Consider the following 17,350-nt stretch of genomic DNA (forward strand, 5'->3'; position numbering starts at 1 on the left):
GAGTGTTGAAAGGACCCGCTCAGCAGCTGATCAGCAAGAGATTGGGAGAGAGATAAGAGTCCCGGCTCCCTTTCAGCCCCGCCCTCCTTTGTTGAATGTGCTGCAGAGGGAGGTTGTTTGTTTCCCCAGGACATGTGACTGGCTGATTAGATTATCTGTCTGGAAACTGTAGAAATGGCTCCCTTTCCTTAAGATTTTTCAGAAATGTGAGTTAAACCTCATAAAAATGGGGCTTTTCCTCTTTGCTTTTCCCCCTTTGCAAAAGGAGCTTTGCTTTTCCCCCTTTGCAAAAAAAGCTGCAAAACCTTTAGCTGATCCTCGGGGAAAAAACCCAGAGCTTTTGCCTTTGCAAAAACAGCTGCAAAACTTTTAGCTGATCCTCAAAAAAAAAAACCACACACAAAAAGGGCTTTTAGAGGAGGAAAACCAGAAAAATATTTTTTCCCCTTGTTTCCTCCTCTAAAAATGAGGTGCGCCCTATGGTCCGGTGCGTTCTATGGAGCGAAAAATACGGTAAGCAGAGCCAATAGGGGCGCATCTGGCCCAGCATCCTGTTCTCATAGCGGCCAACCAGATGCCCCAAGGGGAAACCTGCAGCAGGATCTGAGAACAATCTTCCCCTCCTGTGGTTTCCAGCAACTGGGATTCAGACGCATCGCTGCAGAGGCAGAGAAGAGCCATCCTGGCTAGTAGCCATCGATAGCCCTCTCCTCCTCCATGAATTTGCCCAGTCCTGTTTTCAACGTCTCCAAGTTGGTGGCCATCGTTGCCTCCTGCGGCAGGGAGTTCCATAGTTTTAACTACGCGCCGCGTGAAGGATTCCTTTCATCCCTCCTCCCATCTGTAGCTGAAAAAAGTCACCCTTGGTTCAAATTAAGCCACACTCGATCATTTTAGCGCTAAAAAGGACTCGATCCATTTCAGATTCCAAAGGAAAGGGAGGACACAACAGTTGCCGTTACTTGCATGCAGGTGGAAGCTTAAAGTGGCCCCTCTGCCCATCAGGGATTCTTCAGCTGCGAATCTTGCGTCGCAGGTTGTTGGGTATGTTTAGTCTGGAAAGGACAGGCGACATGAGAGCCACCTTCAAACACCTGAAGGGCTGTCGCATGGAAGATGGAGCAAGCTTGTTTTCTCCTGCCCCGTAGGGTCGGACCCGAATCAATGGCTTCAAATTATGAGAAAGAAGATTCTGACTACGTATCAAGAAGAACTAGAGCTGTTCGACTGAGGTTGTGCACTCTCCTTCCTTGGAGGTTTTTAAGCAGAGCTTGGATGGCCATCTGTCAGGGATGCTTTAGCTGTGATTCCTGCGTTGCAGGGGGGTTGGACTGGATGACCCTAGGGGTCCCTTCCAACTACAGTTCTATGATTCTAGCCTCCCTCATCCTCCTCTTTTCCCTACTGCAGCAGCAACTCCCCCCACCCAACTGATCTGCTTGGTGCAGCTGGGGGGCGAGGCGGAGCGGCTGCGGCGTCATTAATGAAATATTGCCGTCTCTCTAGGAGACCAATGAGATGTAATCGCTCCATCTGGAGCTCTGTGGTGGCTCCGAGATTGTTTTCAATGGCACAAAAGGAAACCTAATAGATGCGTCCGGAGCGGTGCTGATGGCAGACCCCCACCAAAATAAAACAAAAAGCCTAAGCGAGATGGAATTAGCCTGCAGATGGGCAAGAACACCCAGCCTCCCTGACGCCCAAATATTAATGTCCGGATGCTGATCATTAAGCTGCCTTTTAATGAAGTAGAAAATTCGAGCGTAAACTGTTTGCCATTTCAAAATCCATACCATACGTTTCCATCATTAGCTCTTCCTTCTTGCAGAGGGGGCTTATTTCTATTTATTTGCCTTTTATTTATTGCATTTCTAGTCCACTTCAAAGAGGCTCAAGATGGCGCATATCAGGGTTTCCCAAACTTGGGTCTCCTGGCATTTTCGGACTACAAGTCCCATCATCCCTGACCACTGGTCCTGCTAGCTGGGGATGATGGGAGTTGTAGTCCGAAAACAGCAGGAGACCCAAGTTTAGGAAAGCCTGGGGTATATGGTCCTCTGCCCGCCCCTGTTTAATCCTCACACCAGCCCTGTGAGGTAGGCCAGGTTAAGAGAGGCAGTGACTGGCCCAAGGTCACCCAGTGGGTTTTGTGGCTGTGCGGGGATTTGAACCCTTGTCCCCAGGCACTAGCCTAACACTCTAACCACTACACCACGCGGGCTCTTATGCCAACTTTCCTCCCATTGAAATGTCTCTCTGTGTGTGGACAGCATGAAGATACTGTAGCCTGTATTCCTGGCTCAGGTTTGCAGCATAGCTGTCAAGTCTCCCTTTTTTTGCGGGAAACTCCCTTATTCCAAGCCGTTTCCCGCTGCTATCCCTTATTGTTGATATCCCTTAAATTTCCCTTATTTCCGGGAAGGAGAGTTGGAGTCCGGGGACTCCTCGGGTCCCTGCATTTCTCAGCCCTGCCTGCCTGCCTGCCTACCTCACAGGACTGTTGTGGGGATTAAATGAAGACTAAGACCAGGGAGCTCCTTGGAGAAAAAGGTGGAATATAAATACCTAATAACAAACAGACAGACAGACAGATATATAAAGAAGAAGATAAAATAGATGAATGTTTCTCGGCAACAGGTTCTCAGATTAAGCATTGCTGCCCCTAACTGGAGGCAGAGCAGAGCCAACCTGGCCAGAAGCCATGAGTGGTCCTCTCCTCCTGCATGAATTTGCCTAATCCTTTTCTAAAGCCATCCAAGTTGGTGGCCGTCGCTGCTCCCTGTGGCAGGGAGTTCCAGAGGTTAACCGTGTGCTGCGCGAATAAGTGCTTTCTTTTCTCTGCCCTGATTTCTCTTTCCTGGGAGCTCTTTCCTGGTGTAAATTAATTTGTAGCCTGGGGGGGATTACCGTGGCGTGGACTGTGCCTGAGAACCGTAGACTGTCCCCGGGACGGGAGAGGGTGCTGGTGCCTTATTTTCAAATCCGAAACTTGACAGCTATGGTTTGCAGAGATGCTCAGTAATTCCTCCGCAAACATACCCCTCTTGGATACCCAATGCACCCAGCCGCTTTCCCTTTTGCAGTTGCAGGACAGCCACCGTCCTTCCAGCGCCTGCGCATGGAAATCATCGCCTCTGATGGCATTGCAGGTCTAAGAGAGGAACAGGGGAGTGAAAGCAGGAATCTGCTCCGCGTGCGGAAGATCCTGGGTTCGATCCCCATTTTAAAAGGGATCGGTCAAGCGGAGGAGGCCCTGCAAAGCCAGTACTGGGTAGAAGGGACAGCGAGGAGTAAGGCAACTGAATGTGTGCTTCGTCATTCCATGGGGAGTTACGGGGACGGACTCAGCAGGAAGGGAGCCTCGCAGGTAGTCAACCCTGACGTGCAGGAGTGTCTCTCCGCGGTTTCAGGTAGTACTTCTTTACACATTGCGTAGTTGGAACTATGGAACTCCCTCCCACAGGAGCCAGTGATGGCCGCGGATGGCTTTAAAAAGAGGACTGGAAATTAAGGCTATCAATGGCTCCTAGCCACAGTGGCTATGCTCCACTTTTATGGACAGTGGCAGCCATGCTTCTGAAACCCAGCTGCTGGAAAGCACAGGAGGGGAGGGTTGCTCTTGGATTCGAATCCTGCTCGCAGGTTCCCCAGAGGCACGTGGTTGGCCGCTGTGAGAACAGGATGCTGGACTAGATGGGGCTCCCATTGGGCGGATCCAGCAGGGGTCTCTGCATGTTCTTATGTGGAAGATTTCTTCGAACAGAGGGCTTGTGGTGTGCACAGCACGCCTCCCTTTGCCCCCCCCCAACGAACACAGAATCACAGAATTGCCGTGTTGGAAGGGGCTGCAAGGGTCATCTAGTCCAACCCCAATCTTTTGCCCTACGTGGGGCTCGAACCCACAACCCTTGAGATTAAGAGACTCGCGCTCGGCCGACAGAGCTGCAGATATTCTGAGGTTCAACGGCAGGGAGGAGAGCCGAGTCCCCAGTCCCGCCGCAGCTCAATTTCCCCCCCCCCCTTTTGTTCCTCAAAGGAGCTGGCCAACGAAGGGGCGGCCAGCTCGGACGTCATCGCTTCCCGGACTCCTCCCCTCCTTCCCAACCCCGGCGGCTGAAGTGCCCACTCAGGCATCCAGCATTTCTGGCCTGTGTCCATGTTAATTTTCTACTTGACGGCACACAAATCGAAATCTGGTCTGGGGGAAAGCTGATCAGCCCCGCTACGTGGTAATTAATTCGCAAGGCGGGCCCCCCTCCCTCCACCTGCCCCAACGCTGCCCCACAGGAGAGGTGGGACGTCACTGAAATGACGGTGAGCGGGGGGGGGGAGGATATTTTTATCTCCCCTCCCCACCGCCACTGGCTCACGCACAGACCCCACATGAAATAGGAAGGCATTAAACATCTTAGAAATGACTAAGGAGCATGTTGCAAACATTGCTGGACCTAAGTCTCTTATCAGGGAGTGATGGCATGCCCAGAGCATTTTTCTTTCAGTGGGGAAGGGGGAGAGATCGGGGGCAAAGGGGAGTCCTGATCCGTGCCTGGCTGCTCCTTTTGGTTATCCTTTCAGCTGGGGAGTCCTAGGGGCTGGGGAGTTGCAGAAGAAGCCTACGGGAGTAAGGGGGCAAGGATCTAGAGCAGCATTAGGCAAGGGGGGCAGGATTAGACAACTCCAGGGAGGAAAGGGCAATCAATGCAGGGGCGGCGGGGCGCCCCAGGTTCCATAATGGAGGGGGTGACAAATTATCAAGGAACAATTTTTTTTGGGGGGGGGGAGGAATTGATTTTTTTTTTTAAATGCCTGCTCCGAAGTTCTTATCTTACTATACTAGGGATTATATAGCTATATAGGAAATTTCATGCCTATCGGTTAATATCTTGACCCTCCTCCACCAAAATAGCTGTTCACTTGGCTGTTTTCCTATGTCGTGAAGGCTGACATTTCAGTTCGGGAGCACTTACTGTTCCCAACCCTAACCCTGTGGAAAGCCATCTAATTAGACTTTAATTTGATTTTGAGATGTTTTTAGGAGGTAATTTAATTATTGTTTGATTTTATACCAATGTTATGTATCTGATGTTAGCCACCCTGAGCCCGACTTCGGCCGGGGAGGGCAGGATATAAATAAAAGGTTTTTTAAAAAAATTATTACTTGTTATTATTCCTTTGCAAGAAGTTATGAAATAACGTAAAACCATTTTTGCAGGGGGGGGGAATCAATTGGGGGGGGTTGACAAGAAATTTTCTGCACCGGGTACCACCTGACCTTCCTATGCCTCTGCGGGGGGGGGCAATTCCCCCCCCCCAGGTACCAATTTACCTTGCCACGCCCCTGCATCAATGGCTACTAGCCAGAATGGTAGGGGCAGATGGGGCTCGTCCACCTGGGAGAAGGAAAACTCGGAACATCTTTGGGGAGAGGAAAAGGCTAAGGAGTAAACCCTACACAAATCATAGAATAGAATCATAGAGTTGGAAGAGACCACAAGGGCCATACAGTCCAACCCCTTGCCAAGCAGGAAACACCATCAAAGTATCCTGACAGATGGCTGTCAAGCCTCTGCTTAAAGACCTCCAAAGAAGGAGACTCCACCACACTCCTTGGCAGCAAATTCCACTGTCCAACAGCTCTTACTGTCAGGAAGTTCTTCCTAATGTTCAGGTGGAATCTTCTTTCTTGTAGTTTGAATCCATTGCTCCATGTCCGCTTCTCTGGAGCAGCAGAAAACAACCTTTCACCCTCCTCTAGATGACATCCTTTGATATATTTGAACATGGCTATCCTATCACCCCTTAACCTTCTCTTCTCCAGGCTAAACATACCCAGCTCCCTAAGCCGTTCCTCATAAGGCATCGTTTCCAGGCCTTGGACCATTTTGGTTGCCCTCCTCTGGACACGTTCCAGCTTGTCAGTATCCTTCTTGAACTGTGGTGCCCAGAACTGGACCCAGTATTTCAGGTGAGATCTGACCAGAGCTGAATACAGTGGTACTATTACATCCCTTGATCTAGATGCTATACTCCTATTGATGCAGCCCAGAATTGCATTGGCTTTTTTAGCTGCTGCATCACACTGTTGACTCATGTCAAGCTTGTGGTCTACGAAGACTCCTAGATCCTTTCCCCATGTACTGCTCTCAAGCCAGGTGTCACAAATCCGGAGTGGAGTCCTTAAGGGGGATGGATGGTGCCTTGTACGCCTCCTTACGGCAACTCTTGCAGCCAGGCTGGTGCCCAACATCTTTCTCTGCTTTCCTCTGGAGCACATCAGCCAGGGTGAGAGGGGGGTCATCTGGGAAGCCCAGGACCTCCATGCGCACTGCCCAGGCTTGCACCCCGGGGGGGGGTCAAGTCTGGTGCTCCTAATGCAGTTGCTTGACTTCACCCCTGGAGGTGCTCTCCATTGTTTCTCAAGACGTACAAATACCGATGACAACAACAACCTGCAGGATGGCTATGCTTTTCCTCCCTGGCGGGAGGCAGCAATGCTTCTGAGTACCAGTGGCTGGAAACCACAGAAGGGGAGGCACCAGACACAGGTTGGAGGGAAACATTTGGAGCCGGGAAGTTACCCCAAAGGCTTGCCCCCGCCCTCGTTTTAGATTGAACTTCCTACTCTCAGAGATTTCTCCTCTGGGTTTCCACCCAAGCATTCTCTTTCCTGCTATAAAAGCGCAATTTCTACAGCTTCCTTAATCTCCTCTTTCTTGGAGAATGCCTAGGAAAGGGTAGATGGAAATCTGTCGGTGGGATAGCTTTGTCTTAGGGCAGAGGTGGGATTAGAGGGTCTCTTGAAACGATGCTAAACTAAACGTCACAGCGCCACCCCCCCCCTCCAACCAACCGAAGCTTCGGCAAAAGAATGCAGCTTTTAAGAAACACTCAAAGGGGAAAGCCATGCCTCTTTCCAGCCCAGCGCTAAGTGCTAAGTGCCCCCCTCTCTCCTCCCACAGGATCCACCAATTTGGCAAATCGCCGGCTGAGAGAGAGAGAACGAACTTCCATTGCCTGATGTGTGGCTAAGTTAAGAACTTAAAAGACTTCACGGGGGTCTCTATCACAATGCCAGCCCACGCAAGTGTCACGCTGGTTCAATATGGGCTCTTAAGCTCTCAAGAGCTTCCTCTTATTTGCTTCTTTTATGGAGCAAATGAGATACAATTACGAAGGATAACCACTTCTTCGGCATCTTTGGAAGAAGTCGAAAAGAAAAACACAAGTTTCCAAAAAATGGCACTTCGGGAAAGACGGTCTCCGAAGTCCAAATGGTGGGGAAAGATTTACTCCGTTGTCAGCTCCATTCACGAACAGCTAGTCCAAATGGGCAATGGAGATCCCTCAGCTTGCATCGCGCCTGGGCATTCCCCAACCTGGTGCCCTCCAGAAGTTTTGGACACCCACCATCCTTGTCTGGGGCTCATGAGAGTGGTAGTCCAAAACACTTGGAGGTCCCCAAGTTGGGGAAGGCTGACCTATAAGCACGCAAGAAGAGTCTGCTGGATCAGGCCAATGGCCCATCTAGTCTAGCATCCTGTTCTCACAGTGGCCAACCAGATGCCCCTTGTGAGAAACCCAGAAGCAGGGCCCGAGAAGAAGAGCACTTTCTTCCCCTCTACGGTTTCCAGATTTTACTTTCTTGGGTTCCATGATCACTGCAGATGGTGACAGCAGCCACGAAATTAAAAGTCGCCTGCTTCTTGGGAGGAAAGCAATGACAAACCTAGACAGCATCTTAAAAAGCAGAGACATCACCTTGCCGACAAAGGTCCGTATAGTTAAAGCTATGGCTTTCCCAGTTAGTGATGTATGGAAGTGAGAGCTGGACCATAAAGAAAGCTGATTGCCGAAGAACTGATGCTTTTGAATTCTGGTGCTGGAGGAGACTCTTGAGAGTCCCATGGACTGCAAGAAGATCAAACCTATCCATTCTGAAGGAAATCAGCCCTGAGTGCTCACTGGAAGGACAGATCCTGAAGCTGAGGCTCCAATACTTTGGCCACCTCATGAGAAGAGAAGACTCCCTGGAAAAGACCCTGATGTTGGGAAAGATGGAGGGCACAAGGAGAAGGGGACAACAGGAGTGCCTGGTGTGCTCTGTCTGGTCCATGGGGTCACGAAGAGTCGGACACGAGTAAACGACTAAACAACAACAACGGTTTCCAGCAACTGGCATGTTCTTGTGTTCTTAACATCTTAGTCCCGATCAGGGTGGATTTGATTTAATTCAAACTGATTTAAATCATGATTTAAATCACTAGTCAGTAAGGCTCAGGGTGGATTTAAATAAAAAAAATCCGATTTAAATCAGATTTTTTATTTATTTAAATCCACCCTGAGCCTTACCGACTAGTGATTTAAATCGTGATTTAAATCAGTTTGATTTAAATGAAATCCACCCTGGTCCCGATGCATAAAATACAATGATCTGCAGTCCCTCCAACAGTCCCTGCAGATTACCACCCACCCAGCCGACAAATTAAATAGCTGACAAAATAGCTGACAATTTGCATTGTTTGTAGCACACACCAAGGAATCTAACAGGCAAGGCAAACTCTCTGCAGGGGAGACCAGCACCATGCTCCTGGCCAAGCAGATCTGGCTGTTTTTCAAAGGCAGGATGGAGATGAAGGCTCCATACCTCTCTGTACATACATATGTATATGTATGAATCAAGACTTCCACTCCTGCTGGCTGGTGAGGGAGGCCACGATAATTTCGCTGCTGCATTGTGAACGCTCAGAAAGGTGGTTTGGAGAAAGGAAGGAGGAAAAGAAAATATCCCATCCCACCCACCCGCCTCCTGAAATTAACAAAGCCAGATAATCTCCGCCAGCGCAAGAAGTCAACCCTGCCTGCATTTTTATTTGTGATAAAACCCCACAGATGAAGTTGAGCGTTTTAGATTGCATTTCCCAGGTAACAGCTGGAAATCCTCTATTCTTGGAAAGCTCTTTGACCGACTCTCTTTCCCTTTTCTTTCTTACAGCCCAGTTCTGAATCCCGATAGCTTCGGGGAGGAAGAGAAAACGCAACCGTCTGGTTGGGAATATTGCGCTCGCTCAAAGAAGCAGGCAGCTAAAGAAGCCCGCTCAACACAGAGCTCACACTGCGGCTGCATCTCCCCGCTCCCCAATCGGGGAAGAACAACGTTCCCCTTTTACATTTCCCACTGGTGCATGCTCAGGTTGGCGATATTAGCATTGGAACGAGACCCTTGCCATGCCTATAACCCTCACAAGGAGAGAACGGTTACCCAATTTCCACCCGGTTCATTCAGATACAGTCTCAAATTGGCGTCAACGAGCCCTTTCGCTTAACAGCTCCTCTCTACTTTCTGTCACGGTGTGCTTTTTAGCCAAACGGAGCGTTCTCATCCCCAATAGAACTCATCGAGCGCAGCGGCCGGGTTAGGAGGGAGGCAGTCTCCCTGCTCGCCTCATCTTCAATCTTCTGGAGAAGAGAAGGTTAAGGGGTGATATGATAGCCATGTTCAAATATATAAAAGGATGTCATCTAGAGGAGGGAGAAAGGTTGCTTTCTGCTGCTCCAGAGAAGGGGACACGGGGCAATGGATTCAAACTACAAGAAAGAAGATTCCACCTAAACATTAGGAAGAACTTCCTGACATTAAGAGCTGTTGGACAGTGGACAGTGGGATTTGCTGCCAAGGAGTGTGGTGGAGTCTCCTTCTTTGGAGGTCTCTAAGCGGAGGCTTGACAGCCATCTGTCAGGAATGCTTTGATGGTGTTTCCTGCTTGGCAGGGGGTTGGACTGGATGGCCCTTGTGGTCTCTTCCAACTCTAGGATTCTATGAGTACCACTCATGAAACTCATGGAAAGGATCAGAACAGGCCTTTGAGGAAAGCTTCAGGCAACCGCTTGTCGGGATTCTCCTGCTCTGGAGGGTAGGACTCGAACCCATGGCTTCAAGTTACAAGAAAGGAGATTCCAACTAAACATTAAAAAAAAAAACTTTCTGACAGTAAGAGCTGTTTGGCACTGGAACAGACTCCCACGAGAGGTGGTGGGCTCTCCTTCCTTGAAGGTTTTTAAGCAGAGGTTGGATGGCCATCTGTCATGGATGCTTTAGCTGGGATTCCTGCATTGCAGGGGGTTGGACTAGATGACCCTCGGGGTCACTTCCAACTCTTGTGATTCTGTGATTATTATTTTTCTTCCTTCTGCTCTTGCCGAAAAGGACAGAGGCCTTCCTGAAGTCACAGGAAAACAGCAATAGAAGGTGCATTACCTGGCCTGCACCAATGTAACACCATTTTAAGATCTGACTTTAATACATGCAATGGTTTAAAATGGCAGATTTGGACAACATAAATTGTATATTGCGTTGTTTTTCATGTTGGCTGGAGAGCCAGTGTGGTGTAGTGGTTAAGAGTGGTAGACTTGTAATCTGGTGAACCGGGTTCTCTTCCCCGCTCCTCCCCATGCAGCTGCTGGGTGACCTTGGGCTAGTCACACTTCTCTGAAGTCTCTCAGCCCCACTCACCTCACAGAGTGTTTGTTGTGGGGGAGGAAGGGAAAGGAGAATGTTAGCCGCTTTGAGACTCCTTCGGGTAGTGATGAAGCGGGATATCAAATCCAAACTCTTCTTCTTCTTCTTATTGCCGTTATATACAGTGGCAGACCAGATAGATGCCTTTGGGAAACCCGCAAGCAGGACCTGAGCACAAGCGCCCTCTCCCCTTCTGTGGTTTCCAGCAACTGGGATTCAGAATCATGGAGGTCTCCAACTGTGGAGGCAGAGCCGAGCCATTGTAGCTAGGAAGAAGAGTTTGGATTTGATATCCCGCTTTTCACTACCCGAAGGAGTCTCAAAGCGGCTAACATTCTCCTTTCCCTTCCTCCCCCACAACAAACACTCTGTGAGGTGAGTGGGGCTGAGAGACTTCAGAGAAGTGTGACTAGCCCAAGGTCACCCAGCAGCTGCATGTGGAGGAGTGGAGACACGAACCCGGTTCCCCAGATTACGAGTCTACCGCTCTTAACCACTACACCACACTGGCTCCATCCATAACCCTCTCCTCCTCCATGAATTTGTCTACTCCTCTTTTAAAGCCGTCCAGATTGGTGGCCATCACTGCCTCCTGTGGCAGGGAGTTCCACAGGTTAGCTACATGCTGCGTGAAGGACTTTTATCTGCCCCGATCCTTCCAAAATCCAGCTTCATTGGATGCACGCGAGTTTTAGCATTATGAGAGAAGGAGAAAAGGCTTTTCGCTATTCGCTTTCTCCATGCCATGTATAATTGTATAAACCTCACCTCCTACTTGACTTCTCTTGATACGAAAAAGCCCCAAACACTGCAAACTTTCTTCACAGGGGAGTTTCTTGCTCCCTTTTGCCCTTTTCTGAACCTTTCCCAACGCTGCAATATCCTTCCTGAGGCGAGGCAACCAGAACCGTACTCGGTATACCAAATTTGGTCACGTCACAAATTTGCACGACAAGATTTAAATTTGTCTTGGCCAGTCTCAACAGGAAGAAGTAATAACAATTTGAGACTTTGAATAACCACAGACCAAAAACAGATTAAAACTCGCATCCACTTTCTAAATGCCTGGGTGCACTTGCCTAAACAGGAATGCTTTTAGCAGGTGCTGGACAGTACAGGTAAATGACCGATTTGCTCATGCCCAACTGGCGAGTGACTGCGCATGTGTGCATTGCGGCGACTAGGAAGTGGCTGGAAAAGGGGTCGGAGGGCGTTACGCATGCTCCGCCATTGTGGGCGATGACCGGGAACACAATTCCTGTGCAAATCGGGGATTGCAAATCAGGTGCCTGCCTGATATCAACAGTGTTCGTAAAATAAAATAATCAAGAGTGAGGTATAAACAGTCTCGAGAACCGAAACGTTTACAGGAGTAGGAGAAAGTCTTTGGAAGAGTTTGAAGAAGAAGAAGAGTTTGGATTTGATATCCCGCTTTTCACTACCCGAAGGAGTCTCAAAGCGGCTAACATTCTCCTTTCCCTTCCTCCCCCACAACAAACACTCTGTGAGGTGAGTGGGGCTGAGAGACTTCAGAGAAGTGTGACTAGCCCAAGGTCACCCAGCAGCTGCATGTGGAGGAGTGCAGACACGAACCCGGTTCCCCAGATTACGAGTCTGCTGCTCTTAACCACTACACCAAACTGGCTCTCGAGGGCGGGCAAGGGAACCAAATGGGAGGGGGGAGGAATGGAGTGTGCTGCAAGGGGGCAGCGTTGAGCCAGAGCGCGACACCTCGCGCAATTTTGCTGCAGGCCCCCCCCCCCCCGTTGTTAAAAGTGGGAGGCAAATTTGCCTGGCGTACCTGAAATGACGGCGATCTTCCACGACCCATGCTCTTCCTTAGCGATTCTCTCCGCCTCCTCCATCAGCAGCATCCCAAATCCCTAGAGAAGAGGAAGGAAGGCAGGTGAGTGTGTGTTCCAGATTGCAAGGAACTCGTAATTTAGGGATTAGCAGGGAGTTTGTTTGTTTAAAAAAGCTCTTGCTGGTGGAATGGGGGAACGGAGGTCACAGAAGTACTTGCGGGCGGACGTGAAAAAGGCAGCGTGACAGCAGAGATGATTAATAAAAAAAAACCACTCCAAATATTTCTCTTTTGTTTCCCAAGTAATCTTGAGGTGGTTTTGCTGGGACATGCCAGCTTGCAGTGCAGGAAACCTCTGAATGCACAAATGGAGTCTGGATTTTAAAAATTTATTTAAACAAGGGTTGGGTAACCTTCGAAGGGCCAGGCCACCTGGCCCCCAGAACCCTCCCCAGGCCACTCCCTTCCCTGGCTGGAATGTGCTTTTAAATTCCCATACTGCTTCTCGCTTGTCTGAATGGGGGACAGAGAAAGGTGTGTGCGGAAACCAGCCTGCTGTACAGACATAACATTAGCAGCTGTGGCTCCGCCCACTTCCCCCTCTGGCTCCACCCACCTCTGACACGTGGCCCTTGGGAGGTTGGCCAGAAGGAAATATGGCCCTCAGGTTCGGAAAACGGTCCCTGCCCAGCTTCAGCCGAGGCAGCTTTTCCCATGCTCCAAGTTTTAATCGTATTAGCGTTTCAAAAGTCTTAGTTACAGGTGGGTAGCCGTGTTGGTCTGCCATAGTCAAAACAAAATCGAAAATTCTTTCTAGTAGCACCTTAGAGACCAACTGAGTTTGTTCCTGGTATGAGCTTTCGTGTGCATGCAAAAAAGCTCATACCAGGAACAAACTCAGTTGGTCTCTAAGGTGCTACTAGAAAGAATTTTCGAAAGTCTTAGGTTGCTATTAACTCTACTCCTTGATAAATTTATTGTTTTATCCTTCCTCTTTTCTGCAAACTGCTTTGAGGTTTCTCCCCCTTTCTCCGTCAAGTCTTGCAAAATAAAAACAAGGTAAATAAAAAGGCACCCCGAACGGGACTTGCCGTAAACCCGCTTTCAGGAGAGTCTGGCGTTTGCAAACTACCGCCCGGGGTGTTTGCACAATTTGCGGCCAGCTTGCCTAAAATCTGGAGGCACTCGGGCTCCTGTTGCCTTTGCGGCTGCCTCCCAAGTGCAAAAAAACGGCAGTGCGAATCGGCCCGGGAAATCCTGCAAGCCGCAGCTGGGAGGACGATTTGCAAAGTCTGCCTTTGCTGCGTCCACAAGGACAGTCGGAGAGGGTTTCTGAAGTGGGTGCAACCGTGCCTCAAACAAAAACGGGCCCATCTGCATGGAACAAGAGCATTATTCTCGCACACGGGGGGGTCTCTCTTATGCGAAACATACCAGCCTCTAGTATACAGCTTTGGGGAAGAAGTGAGTGTGTGTTTATTTGTGTGTGTAGTGTGGGGAATATTCATTTTTAGGGTACTGATGGCTGCCCCCCCCCCGCCAATAAACATTCCTTCAGCCCACATTTGTGCGTCACGCGCCCAAGTCTCCATTTCCAATCTATTTCAATTTGTTAGCGCTGGGCTCCAGTCAATTGATTTTCCTCCCCCTTCCACCTTCCACGTGCGTCAACCATTTTTCCGCTGCCGGCTTTAGAAATTTCGCTTTCAGGAGGTAAGCATTCATTTTCTGCTCTCTCTCTCTCTCGCTCTTCTCCTCCACGCCTCTCTCCCCCCCCCCGGCCAAACGCGCAAATTCCATTTTACCGCTTCTGCCTTGTTGCCCGGAGTCATTACTATCAAACACAGAAGTTGCATCCTAATGCACATGCAGCAGGCGGAGAACGCTTAATTTAAAACAAAACCATTCAAAAATAAAAATAGAAAAAAACCCACACGAAGACAATAGTGAAATTAAAACATCAGCCCCGGAGGATTCAGGTGGAAAGGAAACAAGGAGCGTTCCTCTACTCCACCATCTAAAATTATTATTTTGGTAATTGTATTTATTTACATCCTGCCTTGCCCGCCTGAGACGCAAGGCAGCTTACACAAATTAAAACAAGACAGATAAAATGCGGAAAGCGTAGAAAAGCTTGCAGTCAGAAAAGCAATTAAACTCTAATGGAGTTAAAATAATATTAAAAAATATTTATTAAAATACATTCAATAAAAACGGGGCAGCACTATTAAAAGACCTTCCCTTAACAATACAGTCAGTTCCCAAAGGCCTGCCGGAATAAGACCGTCTTCACCTGCCCGTTGCAAGTACAGCAAAGAAGGAGCCAGTCTAGCATCTCTAGGAAGGGAGTTCCAAAGTTCCTTGGAAGGAGCCACCACAGAGAAGGCCCTCTCCCGCGTCGCAGCCAAGCAGACCTGTAAGGGGGGGTGGGACTGGGAGAAGGACCCCCCCCCAGACCCCAAAGACTGGGCGGGTTCATATGGAAGAATATTGATAGAACTGTGGAGTTGGAAGGGGACCCAAGGGTCATCTAGTCCAACCCACTGCAATGCTGGAATCATAGCCTGGGCCTAAAAGCCCAAAGGGCCTGGCCACTGAGGATCATATTCAAGCAGTACCTGTGCTTTGGGGTGTTAATTGTGGCATATTTACTCATCTGTGGTCCATGTCTGTGTTTTAATAATTTTTGAAATATTGTTTTAATTCTATTGGAGTTTGATTCCTTTTTAAACAATTTTATATGAATTTTACCTGGTTTATTTATTTATTGGTAAGCTGCCTTGAGTCCCCACTGCGGAAAAGGCAGGATATAATGAATATAACAATGATTTTTATCACTAACATGCTTTCCACCCTGGGCTCCTTTGGGAGGGAGGGCAGGATATGAATGAATGAATGAATGAATGAATGAATATCCAACCCTCTCTGGAGCATAGGAGATACCTGGGGCCACGTCTCAGAGCAGTGTTTTTCAACCACTGTTCCGCGGCACACTAGTGTGCCGCGAGATGTTGCCTGGTGTACCGTGGGAAAAATTGAAAAATTCAAGAGAATTACTTTATATATAGTCAATATAGGCACAGAGTTAAATTTTTTAACATTTTCTAATGGTGGTGTGCCGCGTGATTTTTTTCATGAAACAAGTGTGCCTTTGCCCAAAAAAGGTTGAAAAACACTGTCTCAGAGGACAACCTTGAGGAACAGGCTGATTCCTTATGGGGTGCTCGGGCTCCAAGCCACCGCTTCAAACTGTGCCTTGTGAATTATGTTTATTTGCTGGGTTAGGGTTCTCTGGGTCCCTCCTGCTGCCAATGAGGAAGGGATTGACCCCAGATAGCGCCCTTGGGTGCTGTGGTGCCCCATATCTGGAATATTCACCCGTTACATTCACTTGGGTTTTTCCTGGCCTTCGCATGCGCCAAGATCAATGTAGTTTCTGCCGTTGAAATTTTTTTTTTACCTGTCCTGCTTTTAAATTGGTTTATTTCTCTGTTTGCGCGTGTTCGTTCTTCTTTGAAATATAACAAGATTTTTATGGCCCACTTCTCTCACGGGCTGAAAAGGGGCGTTAAAAGGAACGTGGTATAAAATAAATAACTGGAAGCCAGTGAATCCTGAAAAATGCCAACTAACTACCTAGCTGCTGTGCCGCCATATCTGAATATTCTTCAAAGACATGCAATGCATTGCGCAAGAAAATAAGGAGAGACTGCTGGATCAGGCCTGGGGCACAGTGGCCACCCAGCTGCACATGGGAATACTGCAAGCAGGATTCGAACACAAGAGCAACTCTCTCCCCTCCTGTGGTTTCCAGAAATTGGCATACAGAAGCATTGCTGCTTCCAACTGTGGAGGGCATAGCAGAGCCAACCATAGCCCTCTCCTCCATGAATTTTCACCTGGCGCCTAAAACTACTGGTATATAATGAAGGTGCCAGAGGGACCTCCCTGGGAAGAGCGTTTCATAGAAATAGACCACCCCGATCTAGTTAATTTGAAAATTATATATATATATAGGGAGGCTTCAGGTACCTGGTGCTGGAATTTCGAGGGGTCCCGGCTGCTGACGGGGACCACGCTCCCATAGACGTGAAGCTCTCGGACGATGGAGACGCCCCCCTTCAGCTCCGCGCGGAACGTCTCCTCCGAACACTTCCGCAATCGCAGCAGGCCGATCAGGATGTCCTGCTCTGGGTCCTCATAGGATAGGAAGGTCTCCCATCCGCCGTTGGCCACGTAGTCTCTCCGGATCAGTTCAACCTGTTCGAAAGAGAGGAAGAGGAGGAGAAAGGCCTGAGAAGCTGACTAAAAAAATAAAATAAAATTGAGGTGGCAACCATGGGGGTGATCGTAATTGTGCAGCCCTCGAAGGAGCCCCAAGTCAATTTCACGGCCGTGCAGGCAATTGTCTGCGTGGGGCTTTGAGCGGAGCGTGTGTGTGTGTGTGTGTGTGTGTGTGTGTGTTTGTGTGTGTGTGAAATCGCTTCACATTCGTCCGCCTCGCTGCAGATGGATTTTCAGCAGCATCAGATAAGAGCTGAAGGTGAGATTATTGTATTTTCACACAAGGGAAGCTGGTGTTGGAACTTTAAATGAGAAAGCATTTGTGGAAATCACACACCCATGCTTCCCAAAGACCCTTGGCAGGTCAGGCATTCAAGGAAGAACGTCCTGAACATTGCCAACATTAAAAGAGAGAGAGAGAGAGAGAAGAAAAAACAACAACCGAAGGTCCAGACCATAAGACCCTCCATGGCCTTCCAGGATCAATTATGCTCGATCAATCTTGCACAACTTTGTGCACTCCAGATGTTTTGACTGATTGATCTGCATTTATTTCACCTGTTTCTATGCTGCTTTCCACTCAAACGAATCCTAAAGCAGCTTACAATCAACGATCAGCAGCAACATAATGAAACGTCCAGTTGTTGTTCAGTCGTGTCCGACTCTTCGTGACCTCATGGACCAGAGCACGCCAGGCACGCCTATCCTTCACTGCCTCTCGCAGTTTGGCCAAACTCATGTTGGTA

At 48.9% G+C, this 17,350-nt stretch overlaps 1 protein-coding gene across 1 annotated transcript in view; it reads right to left on the bottom strand.

The window, feature by feature from the left end:
• ELP3 (elongator acetyltransferase complex subunit 3) overlaps nt 1–17,350 on the bottom strand; it is a 100,105-nt gene that overhangs the window by 6,538 nt on the left and 76,217 nt on the right. The window contains exons 13-14 of the mRNA XM_033145196.1: nt 16,353–16,580; nt 12,318–12,399 (exon numbers count right to left, since the gene is read on the bottom strand). Coding sequence (XP_033001087.1) covers nt 12,318–12,399; nt 16,353–16,580 — 310 coding nt within the window. The remainder of the gene's footprint in view (nt 1–12,317; nt 12,400–16,352; nt 16,581–17,350) is intronic.

Source organism: Lacerta agilis, chromosome 3 (assembly GCF_009819535.1).
Source record: "Lacerta agilis isolate rLacAgi1 chromosome 3, rLacAgi1.pri, whole genome shotgun sequence".
NCBI lineage: Eukaryota > Metazoa > Chordata > Lepidosauria > Squamata > Lacertidae > Lacerta > Lacerta agilis.